The 14192-nt window shown below is 41.9% G+C and overlaps 1 protein-coding gene across 1 annotated transcript in view; it reads left to right on the top strand.

Moving 5' to 3' along the window:
* The window catches only part of ITGAE (integrin subunit alpha E), a 34762-nt gene that overhangs the window by 9982 nt on the left and 10588 nt on the right, over window positions 1-14192 (top strand). Inside the window, exons 6-24 of the mRNA XM_075720090.1 lie at window positions 143-280; window positions 639-760; window positions 1420-1571; window positions 2237-2390; window positions 2869-3004; window positions 3607-3720; window positions 3975-4096; window positions 5137-5288; window positions 5721-5874; window positions 6924-7074; window positions 7158-7225; window positions 7993-8128; window positions 9163-9293; window positions 9824-9964; window positions 10912-11133; window positions 11546-11676; window positions 12451-12584; window positions 12700-12848; window positions 13407-13535. Coding sequence (XP_075576205.1) covers window positions 143-280; window positions 639-760; window positions 1420-1571; window positions 2237-2390; window positions 2869-3004; window positions 3607-3720; window positions 3975-4096; window positions 5137-5288; window positions 5721-5874; window positions 6924-7074; window positions 7158-7225; window positions 7993-8128; window positions 9163-9293; window positions 9824-9964; window positions 10912-11133; window positions 11546-11676; window positions 12451-12584; window positions 12700-12848; window positions 13407-13535 — 2636 coding nt within the window. The remainder of the gene's footprint in view (window positions 1-142; window positions 281-638; window positions 761-1419; window positions 1572-2236; window positions 2391-2868; window positions 3005-3606; window positions 3721-3974; window positions 4097-5136; window positions 5289-5720; window positions 5875-6923; window positions 7075-7157; window positions 7226-7992; window positions 8129-9162; window positions 9294-9823; window positions 9965-10911; window positions 11134-11545; window positions 11677-12450; window positions 12585-12699; window positions 12849-13406; window positions 13536-14192) is intronic.

The raw sequence follows: 14192 nt of genomic DNA, 5'->3' as shown, positions 1-14192 counted from the left end.
AACTGCTGTTAACAGTCTGATCCTCAGGTCTCCTAAATTTGGGAACCTGGGTGGAAACAGATCCTGAGTTTAAGGTGTGTTAATTAGAAGAGTATTTTCAAAAGATAGAGAGTATTTGTTTCTTCCTTTTACAATTCTTTAGTTGAGACCAAATTAAACAGCATTCAAAGTAAAAACAGCAGAGACAAGATGACCGACACCAGCAGCTCTGTCAGCACAGACATCAGCAGTGCTTGCGGTGAGCTTTTGGGCAGCGCAGGGAACAACCACATGTGCAAAGGTACGTACTCGACAGGAATAAACATTACTTTCTTCTGTATTAGCTGAGTTTGAAGCAGCTTGCATTCATCTGGTGGGAGAGAGCTGGGGAGGGAAAAGGTTGAGGTTTTGAAGGTTATTTGTAACGGCAAATTTCAGTCATTATTACAGTCATCATTAACTGGGATTTTTAAAAAATAAAACCTGCCACTACAGTGTAAACCACATCATCAGCTAGACCTGCTTTCGGAATCGCTGGATGGTGCTGCAGTCAAATTTTTGGTTGTTTAATAATATGTCAATGTTCTTGAAACCTTGCTAAATGTTAGGCTGTTTAGGTGCCCCTTCAAATGTCCTTTTGTGTTTAACTGCATTGACAGAACTGGGAACAGAGATTGCTGTCATTCTGGGTGGATCAGAGAACACCAAGTCAGATGATTTCCAAAATGCCAAGACATCTATCCTCAATATGATGAAGTCAATGTGGCAGAAATGCTCAAAGGTGTGTGAACCTCCTCAGAGTCTGATAATCTGATAGGCAGGATGGATCAGAGCTCTAATGAAGAATGGAAAGTCTCCTGGTTCACATAATTCTTGCTTTTTAAACTTCACAGTGGTGCTGGTAATAATTCTACATATTCTAATGCAAGAGTTAAATGTTAGTGAGCCGAGGAGGAGGAGTAGCTGAAGAGGGAAATGGAAGAGGTAGGAGTGGGTTTTCATGCCAGAAGCATGCTTAGATATTTTACCAGGCAAATCTCTCAGGGCACCTTGAAACACTGCACACAAAAATAAGGAGTGAGGCTTATAAGCCATTACTTTAAATGATTTAAATAAATCTGGGGACAATGTGTGACTGAGCCATGTGGTCACGAAAGGTCTAGCCAGACACATAAATACAGGAAATTCAGACAGAGAAATCATTGTCTTGAGCCAAAGAAAATTAAGTCAGTCCCTGGAGCTGGTCCTGAAGGGATCACCAGAATACAAATGTGTGATGGAGACAGAGGGATAAAGACAGTCTATCTACATATTACTTGCAATATATGCTTTCTGTGTTTGTGCAGTAAAGTTTGGGACTAAACTTGGCATGCTGAGGGCTTAGGGATCCTGCCTTATATCTTGTCTAACGAGCTCTGGCTCTGTCATCTCTTTTTCCAGATCAGGTTTGCTGTAGTGCAGTATGGAGCACAGATCCAAACTGAACTGAGCCTGCAAGAAAGCTGCAACAGACTAACTGCTTTCTTCAAGGTCCGAAACATCAAGCAGCAGAGCTCAGGGACTGACATTGCAGCCACACTGCAGCATGTGTTGTGAGTTCCCATGTCTCAAGAGGCTCCAGGAACACTCAAGTGATCCAGCCTCCTGTGCCTCCTCTCTACTCTTCTTTATCTCACACCCTTGAAGCTCTTACCTTTCCAATGCTTCTCTTAGTGACAGGCTCTGCCAGCTGAGTAAGAGTCAAGCCTGTAAGTAAGCGTGTCTGGGGAACTATCAGGTACACAAGGAGAAATTGCCAAGAGGCAAAGTGTGAAATCCTTCCTGGCTGACATGGGGGCCTCAGAATGAAAATTCAGTCACCTGGATCTTGCTTTGAGCATGTGTTCATTTGTAAACCCAAGGCCTTTCCCATCTCTTTCACTGATCTGCTGCATCTCTGGCAGTCATGCTTTTTCCCTGTTGGCTCCATTTTCTTCTCAGTTGCATGACTCTAACAGTACTGACCTGCACTGTAAAAAGGCCCCATATGCTGCTTGTGAAAGTGCTTATGAAGTCAGAGCTACCAGTTCTGGATAGCCAATGTCCCTGGAAAGCACAAATCCTTGTGCATGTGAATGTGCATGTTTGCTTTGCACATCTGTATTCTTGTGGGCTGAGAGCTTCGATGAACATCAGCACCCTGCCACCAACACTGACATTTTTAACTTTGCAGATGTGGCTTGTCCCATGAAACACCTCTAGGCTTGTGTTTCCACAGGGATAAAGTCTTTGATGGAAGCCATGACTCCAGCCAGACTGGTGACAAGATAATCATTGTCATGGCATCTGGGCAAGTGTTTCTGGAAAACCATAGATTGAGAAATGTGATGAACTCCCTGGAAATGGCTATGGTCAAACTCTATGCTCCTGGGGTGAGTGGGAAACAACATCAAAGCCACAGTTTTTTGCATCAAAGCATATATGTAGAGGAGTGATGTTTCTGTCCATCCTATTTGTCTGCTCTTATGCTTTAGTGGTGGGTGGAAGAAAAAAGTCATGCATTAGACATGCAGGATGTCCAATCTGAGATGCCCTGGCTCCCTTGTTTCACCCAGGCCTCCATCTTCTTGATGCCAGAGAGCTTATTTTGGATGAGGTTAAGGAATATGTCCTAGAAACAAAGATGCTTAAGTTGTATACGTCCTGTGGCTCTAGAGCTTTTATTAGCTTTTTTTTGCAAATAGATGCTTTCTATGGAATCTAGGATCAGGGTTGCTCTACCAAGCTTTCAGAAAACTCCTTCCCTTTTCAGGGTTTTCAAGTTTTTAATGGCAATTTGGGAATTTGTTGGGTTTTATGTCTGTGTATGGAATGTGTTCAATCTCCCTGTCTGATGGCTTTTCTCCCTAGATTGGAGAGTTCATTAGCAACCAGTGGGTCCCAGAAGAGTTGCAGAAAGTTGGAAGTGACTGGTTTATGCTGTCCACATATGAAGATTTTGACAGTTTCCTTTCAGAGTTGGAGAGAGAGACTCTGAATGGTTCAGGTAGAAGAAATCCTACTCCTGACACATCTATCTTCTCTGTAACTTGTAGAGGTGGATCTGTGACGGTGGGTAGTTTCATTGCTGAAGGAATGCAAATACATCTCCAGATTTTACCTGTTCTCATAGTCCCTTGCCCAGCAACAGCAAAACGAATGAAAGTGACTTCTGTTACACTAGTAACAGTCCTCCTCAGCCAGCCAGCTGGGACGACAAGAGATCATATTCTGTATCTGTGATCTGCAGCCATCACATCAGTATGGAAATAAGTACATTACAATACACCCGTTCACCGCGTGTTCAGTGTTTCTGTTATGATACTTAGACTTCTGGGTGTGCTCAGAGCAGTTTCTTTCTATTGAACTGTAGCTGTAAATTTAAGGCGCAGTCCTGATCCCCACAGCCTTCAAAACTCACAAATGTTTCCATAGCATCTGTAGTCTTACGGCTGAAAGCAATATTGACTGCAGGGACAAGGAAGAGTTCAGCTGCCAGGCAGTGAGGTGCACAGACACTGTGTAGGCAATAATGCAAGGTTTTCTTTCACCTTTTGCTTTCTCTCCCACTGCCCCGTCATCTTTGCTCAAACCCATTTCCTGTTTCAGCTGCAAATATTCCAATTGAAGCACCAGAGCACAGAAACACTGATGACAGTGGTGACAGCAAGCTCCCTTCCTGGATGGAGGAGGACAAAGAGGAAGAGGAGGAAAATGGCTTGCGTATGTGGTGAAGTATCTTTTTAACAGAATCATGCCATGGACTGACAAAGTCTGGGGAGTTGCTGTACTGTGAGCTGCCAGACCTGAGCTGTAGCTCATGCTGAAATGACAGCTGAGCAATCTTGGTGCAGTTCAGTTGCTTGTTTGAGTGAGATTACTTGTGCATTGATCAATAACACTGGATAAAAACTTGGTCCAGACCAAGACTGCTGATTGCCTTCTCCTTATTCCTTTACTTTCCATATCCTGGGCAGCTTCTGGAACAGAGATTGCTTTTATCCTGGATGGATCAGGGAGCATTGATCCAGGGGATTTTGAAAGGGCAAAAGCATTCATCCACAAGATGATGAAAACACTGTATGAGAAGTGCTTTGAGGTACTCTCTACTTTCTTTCTTTAGCAGGCTAAAGAATGCACTGTGCTTTATTTAAGCTGCCTCTTCACCAGAATTTGGGACTATGCAGGTTTGTTTCCATTAGGAGGGAAAAAGACTTCCACAACTTGCATGCATTCTCAACATAATTTTGCTTACATGTTAGCAGTACATTCCCAGTCTTGATCCCAAGAACACTAGATATAAAAAGTCTGATTTGTATTCTCAGAAATCCCTAGCTCTGCTACGCTGCCATGCTTGGAGCCCAGCAAATACCATTTCTGCTTGCTTGTAAGGTGAAGTCATGACTTTCTTCTGGTTTCCTGTCTCTATTCCTATATTGTAACATCTGTACCTGCAATCACAGAAGCACCAATTAGACTGCCTCTTCAGCCATGTACCTCACCAGTCTCACTAGCTCCAGTCATGTATTCTGCATGAAGGTACTCTACTGCTTTCTCTGCTGAAGCTGAGAAGTGTGATCCACACACCAACTTTAGCAAAGTCTCTACCTCTCAAATGCTCCAAGCGTCAGCATATTTTAATTTGTTATTTGCATAGTGGAAGGAAGAAACATTATGCTATGTGTTGTGCAAATATAAAATGAAGAAATGGTCTTATTCTCCAGACTGTCTTTTATAATCAGATCATCACGGAACAGGAGTACTCCAAGGAAAGATGATGTGCAGCAGGGAACAATGAAGGAACAATTCGGTAATACCACAGATAATCCCTGCAACCTGCACATGGACCAAACATAGCAGGAAAATACAAGGACTTAAAAACAAATCAGTGTTTCCTAAAACAATTTTTCTCTCTGTACTGATAGTGCTTTTGTATTCCTCAGCTATAATATACTTACAACAATCTCTTTGTCTGCACTAGCCATAGTTAAAAGCCTCTTTCTCCTGAAAAAAATCTTCCTTTCCGCATAGTCTGGCTAATGTTTCTGTTGGGATTTCTGGGCTAGTTGTTGCAGAGAACCCTCTTTCTCTGAATCAACAGTTGTCACGAGCAGGTGCTTATGTGCCGCTTCCTTCCAGTGCGATTTTGCAGTGGTACAGTATGGGTTTGAAATCAGAACTGAGTTCGACCTGAGAGAAAACTGGGATCCTCATGCCACCCTCCAGAAAGTACTTGATATCGTGCAGGTGTGCAATGTGACAAAAACAGCATCTGCCATGCAGCATGTCCTGTAAGTAACAAAGAAAAGAGCACACGAAATGAAGGGGATGAATTTCTGGGGCATTTCATGAGTAAGGGAGAGGGACTTCTACGGATGTTCAGGTCCAAGCAGTCATTTATCTGGCAGTGGGTGAATGGCAGGCAGCAGTTCCTGTGCCGTGTTTTAGAGGGTTATAAAAGCCAGCTGTCGGTGCCTAATTCTTGGTGTGGGGGTGCTCAGGAAGCAATAGAAAGGGAGACAGCACCTCGTATTTTTAAGATGTGTGAATATGAAAGAAATTATCTTGCCTCTTTGCTGTGACTGTTAGTTGCAAGTGCATAATTCAGCAAGACTTTTCTTTCTATCCCAAGGAGGGAAGCTTCAACTCAAGACTCTTCCCTCTGTCCCAAGGAGGGAAGCTTCAACTTTTATCCCAAGTTCTTTGTTTGGATGTTTTACCAGGGATTCCATCTTCACTGAAAGTCATGGGTCCCGCAAGGATGCAGCCAAGGTCATGATTGTGCTTACAGATGGGGAAATACTCCTGGATGAAATGAATTTGACAACAGTGATAAATTCACCCAAAATGGCAGGAATCAAGCGCTATGCCATTGGGGTAAGTTGGGAATGTACTTGGATCGTATCTTCCTTCCATTTCTTGGTAGGACTGGGGGCAGAGAAAAGGAGAAACTGATCCATGCTTGGTTCCAGTAAATAAGGGAAGAGGCATGTGTAAAATAAGGAGGTGAAAGATAAAGCTACGGTATGAACTGATACTAGAATCTAAGTAGTGTCAATTATATGCCCATGTTTGTTCCTTCCTACACCTACTACATTCAGCGCCCTGTATCCCATGCTCTCAGACTTTTCAGGAGAGAGTCGTGCTTTCAGTAGACTGGACCATCTCGTTCTTCCTTGTACAAAGTTTAGAAAAATCTTTCTAGAATGACCGAATCTGGCAAAGTACTTAACCTTAGTCAGGTTTAGCTCCACAAAGTGTGATTTACGTTTCCTTATCCAGGTTGTGCTGGAAAATGTCAAAACGATAAATAAAAATTAAAAGGTTTTCTGACCTGCCCACCCAAGGACAAAAATAGCAGAACCGAGGGGTTGTTCATTGCTTGTTATCAACTGCAGTCCTCCTGACTCAGAACTAGGCCAAGAATTTAAAGCTACCTTCTAGGTGAAGTGCACGCTCTAAAATTTTAAGCTGCTTAGAACAAAAATTCTGATATATTCTTAACTTGGCCAGCAGATTAGCCCATGTGTTAGTTTGTCAACAAGGCTTTGTCCTGAAGTCTGAAGTTTGGTTTCAGACGTGCTATATGTCTCCTCAAATAATCTTTCTGCTATCTCTTTTCATTCTTTCAGGACAGGAAAATGTTCAATTTTATGATGTCTTGTAACTTGCTGATTTCCAAAATTAATTGTTGGGTACAACAGAGGTATATACACCAAATACAGCACCAGCCAGTTACATGAAGAGGTTTTGTAAAGGTTTGGCTCCAGGAGACACTGAGACTGGCTTCCAAAGCAATTGCTATTTCTGAGTTTACATATAGTGGCTGAAGCTGAGGTTTTTACCACAGACTGTTGAATGAAGTAGGTGGGGGTAAGAAGACTCTAAAGGTTGCTTCTTTTGATTGATTTGCATCTCTTCTGCAGGTGGGAGATTCCTTCAAAAAACCAAAGGCCCTAAATGAATTGCGGCTAATTGCATCTGGTCCAGGTGACACTAATGTATTTCAGGTGACCAATTATTCAGCATTAGATGGGCTGCTTTCAACCCTGCAGCAGAGTATTGTTGGTATAGAAGGTAAACAGCAATCCTTCTATTTCACTAGTACCTTTTGAGAAATAAGGAGAAAGTGGCTTACCCTGTTTTTATTGCATCCTCAGGTACTCAGGGTGATGCTCTGGAATATGAGCTTGCACAAGCTGGTTTCAGTGTGCAGATCTTGGATAAGGTAAGTGTTCTGCATTTAACCCTGCTAACCGGTTGTATGCTACGCTGCTTCTTCAATACTTGTAAGGATTCAGGACATCTCCCACAAGAAATTATGGTGATACAAAAGTGTGAGACCCATGTAGTCAAATCTCCTTTGCAAGCCACTGCTTGCTTTGAATATGTCAGATAAGCAAAAATACCACTTTTATATAGACAGCCAGTAGTGAATTTTATTTTAGGATAACATTTATCTCATGTCACTCCTGTTCTAACCACTGGATCCTTTTATTCCATTGGGCAAAAGAGCTATCTCCAGTTGACAGCTTTGTTTTTGCTGGCATTCACATCTCCAATGCACAAGTCAGGGGGTCCGTCATGTTGCAAATAAAATAATTCTGCTCTTTTGGAATCCCCTGGCTTAAAACCTTGGTCCATCCAGGACAAGAATGATCTCTGTCCTTGTCAGGAGAGGGAAATAGTGGATCCTGAGGAGGCTAATGAACATTCATCAGCCTTGGCTGCAAGGAAAACACTGATCCAGTTTTGCAAAAAAACTCATGCAGTAAGCTGGGAGATGGGCAGCCGCTTCTCTGATACTGGGCAGTCACCTTCTCTGTCTTCAATATCTGGCAGGAGCTGGTAGAACTGCCCAAGCTGCAGGGTCCAGGAAAGAGTGCAGGAGTTGTAAGCCAGAAAACATTGCTTCTTATTAGATGGCTTTGCAGAGTGCTAGAGGCAATTGCCCTTTGTTCGTCTCTTCTAATTTATAGTATATTACTTCTGCAGCAAGTCTTAATGTTTGGTGCGGTGGGGGCCTTTGACTGGTCTGGTGGAATTCTGCTGTATGATCTGGCAACGAAGACTGCTGTTTTCCTGAATGAATCTAAAGAAGCAGCCAAAAAAGCAAAACACAGTTACCTAGGTAATCAGCTTACCCCTCTCTGAGACCAAATGACAACCTGACTGCGGTTTTGCCTAGTTTGTTTGTGTTTAGTGCAGGATGGTGACACTGACAGCATTTACCTGAAGAAGGCCACCTCCTGCAGCATCTTACTGGATTTTGAATGTTTCCTCTAGCAGGGAGAGAGGTTCTGATGAAAGCACTCTCTGTCTCCCTGTTTGGGGGAAGATACGACTTGTTTTCTCCTATGAGTTGTTATGCCTTGTGGTATTATTCTGTTAATACATGCCATTTGGTTTCACTGTCTAAGAATACTTGCAATGAAGGGCATTTTTGAGAGCTGATAAGGAAAAATAGTTTACTACTTGTGAGTGTCTGGAGAAGAAACAGCTTGTGAATCAATACTGTTCTTGGCTTGGTGACAAATAAAGCCTTGCTTATTCACCCCAGTGCTTTGTGGCCACATGAGCCCTGTATCTCCTGACTAGCCTTGGCCATAAAGTCTTACCAGGTAATATGAGGTGCTGTGGACTGTTTGTGTCAGGATAATCCTTCTCCCATTACCTCCCTGTTACAGGAAGCCCCATAACAGATCTCTCTTTGCTTTCTATACAGAATATAGTGTGTTCTTCACTTCTGTGAAGGGTGATGAACTTTCCAGCTTGCAGTGCAGACATAATAATTAAAAAAAGAAGTGTGTATTTTGGATAATCACTCAGGAACTGTGACAAATGCTAAGAAAAGTCATCAAGAGTTCAAGCATGCTTTTCAGAGCAATAGTTTATTCAATTACCCAACAAGCCACTGAGAGAGGAAAACCTCAGCTTTGCTGGATTTTCTCTCAGAAAAGTTACCTGCTATTTCCTAATCAGTATTTTGATGAGGTGGTCTGTAATCAAAACCACGGGGCACAACAAAGACATGGTGCGAACTCTTGGATCTCATTGAGTGTCTAGGTCCATGTGTCAGTCCAAACTCTGTGGGCTTTTTCCTCCAGGCGTAGAGTACGGTACTGATAACGTGTGCTATTTTTGCTCCTTGTGTGAATGCACCAGGATACAGCGTGGCCGTGGTACGCACAGAATATGGACCCTTGTACGTGGCTGGAGCCCCACGGCACAGCATGACAGGGAAGGTGATGGTGTTTCAGGACAGCCGATTAAAACAAACCCTGCAAGGAGAACAGGTACCGTGCTTCACTCACCTGGGGCAGTCAGGTCAGTGGGGGCCAGGAGGGCTGCACGCATCTCGTTTGCTCCAACAGCAGCTGCTTTTTCTCCTCCAGACACACTTAGACCCTCACACAAGCATCCACTTTAGCCAGATGTGGATTACACAGTCTTTGTTCACTCCGTAATGCGCTTTGGGAACATCAGAAGAAATCATGAAATTTGGAAAAAGAGTGGGAAGAAATTTAGCTAAACAGGGTGTACTATATTTATGTTCTGTTCTCATGGCTCCTGGGGAAAGAGGTCGTCAACTGTGGTATTTTTTTTCCTGTGTCAAACTGTTGAATAATGGGTTTGTTACTGCTAAACTGGTTACAGGATCTGTCCCTAAGGATGGCTGTAATAAAATAAATAATAGGGAAATGATCCACATATAAGTAGATATGTGATGTTTTGTTCTAAAAATTGCTGCAAAGGACACTAATTCCACACAGCTATATATAGAAAATTCCAGTGAAGGAGCTGCTTGTCTTTTTCTGGAGCACAGGTTGGATCTTACTTTGGCTCTGAGCTTTGCCCGGTTGATGTGAACCACGATGGGGTGACAGATCTTCTCCTTGTTGGAGCTCCATTTTATCATATTCAAGGGGAAGAAGGAAGGGTTTACGTCTATCGCCTGGAGACAGAGGTAAAAACACTGGTAGCGTAAACACTCCATGTTGAGGATTTTCCAACCATGCCTAAGTAGTGACAAATAAAACATTCCTCCTTTGTGCTCTCACTGAATGTGCTCTCCCTGTATGGTAGAGGACTGCAGGATGAAGCCAGTGGTCCTGTCTTAGTTGTTAGAATATAAAAGAGAACTAACTAAAAAAATAAAACCATTTTGTACCTAAGGTATATTCTTACCACAGTATGATAAAGTCATGTCTTTTGCCTGTACATAGGCATTGGTTGGTGCAGACCCTGCTCTGCCAAGCAGCGTTCTTTGCAGTGCTTGCAATAAACGTGTGCGTGGGTAGCTGCTAAAACTTTGCTTCCCAGGACTTGTAGAAAACAAAATATTTTGTGGGCCTAGCTACAGGATCTGTTACACAATATTCAGGATATAAGTTAATTGCATCATTTTGAATGAGAATTAAACTTTAACAGCAGACCAGGAGAAAGCCTCTTTGGTGCACTGCTAAAATTTGCTCAGGGCACGTACATGTGATGGTTGGAAGCAGAAAACAACAGTCCAGGCATCTGTTAGAATTCAAATAACGTGCACCCTCTTGTGGCTTATTTCTGTAATAGGGTGGAGAAGATGGGTGGTTTCTGTTGTGAACCAAGCTGGGGATCAACTCAATCTGCTCTTGATTTAAGAAAAGAAAGTGCTTCAGTGTGTCTGCTTGCATAGGGCTGTCCAGAGACACTGCTTCTGTGGGAGAATTTGCATGCTCTTGAGGCAGAAGGAGCAAGCTTTTGTTCTGAGAGTCAGCTGGTATCTTGGACTTCTTATTACATTGTTTAGGGCTTTATTGTTCATCTTTAAGCTTTATACGTGTGCAGTAAGATTCCCCCCCACCACCACCATGTAAGAGCTACTCATGCTACATTTGCTATAAATGGATTTCCTTCTTGGATTTTTTTCAGACTGGTTCATTCACCATGAAAGGACACTTAAATGTGCAGGTGACCTCTCCTTTTGCAAGATTTGGGTTTACAGTGGCCACCATTGGAGACATCAATGGGGATGGATATGAGGATATTGCAGTTGGAGCCCCCCTTGAAGATCACCTTTCATACAGTTCCTCTTTTGGCAGCATTTACATCTTTAATGGTGATAAAGACAAGATCAAGAGCTCTTTTTCTCAAGTACGTGTCTTGTTGGGAATTGCCACCACTACCCCTCAAGAGGGAAAAGCTTGTGTTTTTGTAGCAAGAGGCTGGGAGGAAGGACTTCCACATTTCATTTGCATTGATGGGTGAGAAATTTGAGATGTCTGATGGTTTATGTGATTCCACAGATTTCTGCAGCAGAGCTGCTCCTTAATTGTAATTATTCGCCTGTCTGCTTAGGCAAGGAGCTGGATTCAGGTGCTGCCTATAGAACAGCATAGCCTTTTGCAAGCCTGCCTGTCTGTTACAGGAAGTTAAGAGTCAGTATTTTGCATCTCACAAGTGTCACAAAATCATCTGTACAGCAGCCTCGTGAAAAGAAATATATTTTCCAAAGGGCAAGAGAGAGATCCTGACTTATATTTGTTGATGTTTCCCCCGCTTTTAGAGAGTAAAAGCCTCTGAAATTTCTTCAGGACTCCAGTATTTTGGACAATCCATTGATGGTGGCTTTGATTTCACTAATGATGGCCTCCAAGATATTACAGTAGGATCACTGGAGAATGTGGTTGTGCTCCGGTAGGTAACGAGTGCTACTTTTTAGTGTGCTGGGGAAATGCTTCAAAGACAAATATAGAATCTCTGTTCCAAGCACTGTGTAATGATTCTATTTTTAATTCAGCATCAGAGGGACATAAAAAAATATTTCCCAGTGCTAGAAATTATATAAAATGTAAAGCCTTTAGTCCCAGTTGCAAAGGCTTTTGCCTTTGCACGTCTAAAGCTTTGGACAAGTGTGAGATAGTGAACATGAACTGATTAACATAGATCTAGGTCTTGGAAGACCTTGATGTCTGCAATTCAGCACTGATAACATAGGTCATGTAGACAAAAAAATAATTTCTTGACAGACCGTACCTCATTTTCAATCAGACATCTGTAGCTGAGTGACCCATGGAGTTCACAAAGGCTAAGACATGGCAGACAGATTTGATTTTGTTCTTACATTTTGTATTTGAAAACAAATTGTAGATAAAGAGAGAATTTGAACAGCTAGATAATGTGTTTATCTAATGGAAACATAAACACTGTGTTTAATTCTGAAACTGTAGCCATATTGGTGTAGTTTGGCTGTCTGTTCCGTAAGACTCTTGGGACTTTTGTATGTTCTGAATGTTCCCAGCAGAAACTGGAACTTCTGTAAATAGGCCAGCTAGGTCCAGGTGAAATACCATAGAAATACTGAGCAGTTCTTATTCTTGCTGCCAGGCTTTCTTAAAACATCTTTTCTGTAATGTTCCCGTTCAAAAATTTGTATTTGATTTTGTTCCTTATCTGTTCTTGACTGACTAGCTCGAGAGCAGTTGTCCACTTTCTCACCAGCATGAGATTCAACCCTGAGAGAATCCCAATTTTCCAAAATAACAGCATTGTTACAGCAAAACTATGTTTTGATACAATCTCAGCTTTACCAGTGTCTCAACAAGGTAATAAATGGGAATTGTGATCAGATTGAAATCTGCAGTCCTACACTGTCCTCGGAAACTTGGCACCGAGGACAACTTCTGGTACATCTAACAAAGGATTTTGAAAATCTTGCAGTGTTTTCAGAGTTATACATTCTCTACACGGTGGACTTAGATGTGAAAATGGTAAAGAAGAGATTACAGTTTGAAGATCAGAACACGACAACGAGTGGAAAGCTGTTGGTCAGCAAGCACACGTGCTCCGAGCTGCAGCTTTACACGCTGGTAGGTGATGTTGGTCAGACTTACTACAGAAAGAAGGGCTAAGAGGAAAGGATTTTTTACCAGAATCTGCATGATGATGAGTCTTTCTTGAAATGTAAAAATACTACAGTGGGGTGGGGTTTTCTGTTTTAGACTTGCTGAGCATGTTTTACAGCTGAGGCAGATGTGTCATGTGCCATTTTGGTTTGTGTTGCTATAAATCAAACTCTCTCCTTTTGCGTGTAAAGTATTTCTAATCCTAGAATTGTAGGAAAGGCATGAAGCTCTACAGGATTGAAGCAAACATAAGGAAACTTTTTCACAATGTGTAACTGAATCACCGAATACATTATCCAGGGGATGTCATGGGAGCCAAATGTATAAAATGATCCAAAACAACATTTGACAAGCCTACAGTCCACTGTTGGCTATTAAACGCAGCGGCCCAAAGAAAATGTTTGAGCCAGAATGTCCCTAAGTATGCCAGATAATAGAAGCTGGAACAGAGATGACGTGTGAAGACTTCTGCATTTTAATGCCCAGATATTTTCTCAGCTTCTTGTTCTTCCTTCCTTGTAGCCGTGTGACTTTGACTGTTTTACCAATGTTTTCCTGAGAGTTAAACACGAGCTCTATAAGAAAAATGATAACACTGAGTTCGCTGTTCCTGTGCTGGATAGATACAAGCCATCAGAAATGCATTTTCAGGTAATAAAACAAAACACTAGCAAAGAACTACTTCTCTTTCCAGGATGCAAAGCTTTTACTATTAATAAATGAATAAACTAAATTGTGGTTTTCTTGGCCTTTGCATGTCATCTTCTGCTCCCTTTCTAGTTATCCATACTGTATTCTGGGCAGACTTTAGGCCCAGGTTTCCCCCAAAGAGATACTCCTATCTTGTTAAGAGAATCTCATCCCCAAGGTCCAACCTCAGATCTGCTGAAAAATTGCTTTACTTTTGACCATGACATTTCTCCTGTGCCTCTGTATAAAATGAGATTAGGTGCTACCTGTGAAGAAGGCAGATGGTTTGTGTGTTTTGTGAAGTATTTTTCACATATTGAGCTCTCCATTGGAACTTATGTTAAGACTTATCTGAATGGTGTATTTGGTAGTAACAACTATACAATTTTCTAATGAAGTGATTTTAAAAATTATTAAAATTATGTTTTTTTTTTTAGTTTTAGTTGTGTGTTTCAAAGCACTATTTGGGAGGCTGCGAATTTCTAATAAACTTAAAGGTTAAGTTTGATATCCTGTTTCTTCTCTTGCACTTTAGTAGCAGGATTCCTACAGGCTAATCTACCTCTTTTTCACAGTTAGTCTAAAATCAAATCACAGCTCCTGAAAAAATTCCACAAA

This window comes from Pelecanus crispus, chromosome 12, assembly GCF_030463565.1.
Source record: "Pelecanus crispus isolate bPelCri1 chromosome 12, bPelCri1.pri, whole genome shotgun sequence".
In the NCBI taxonomy this organism is placed as follows: domain Eukaryota; kingdom Metazoa; phylum Chordata; class Aves; order Pelecaniformes; family Pelecanidae; genus Pelecanus; species Pelecanus crispus.
The sequence above is the reverse complement of the archived record's forward strand: the minus strand, read 5'-3'. Positions and strand labels throughout refer to the sequence as shown.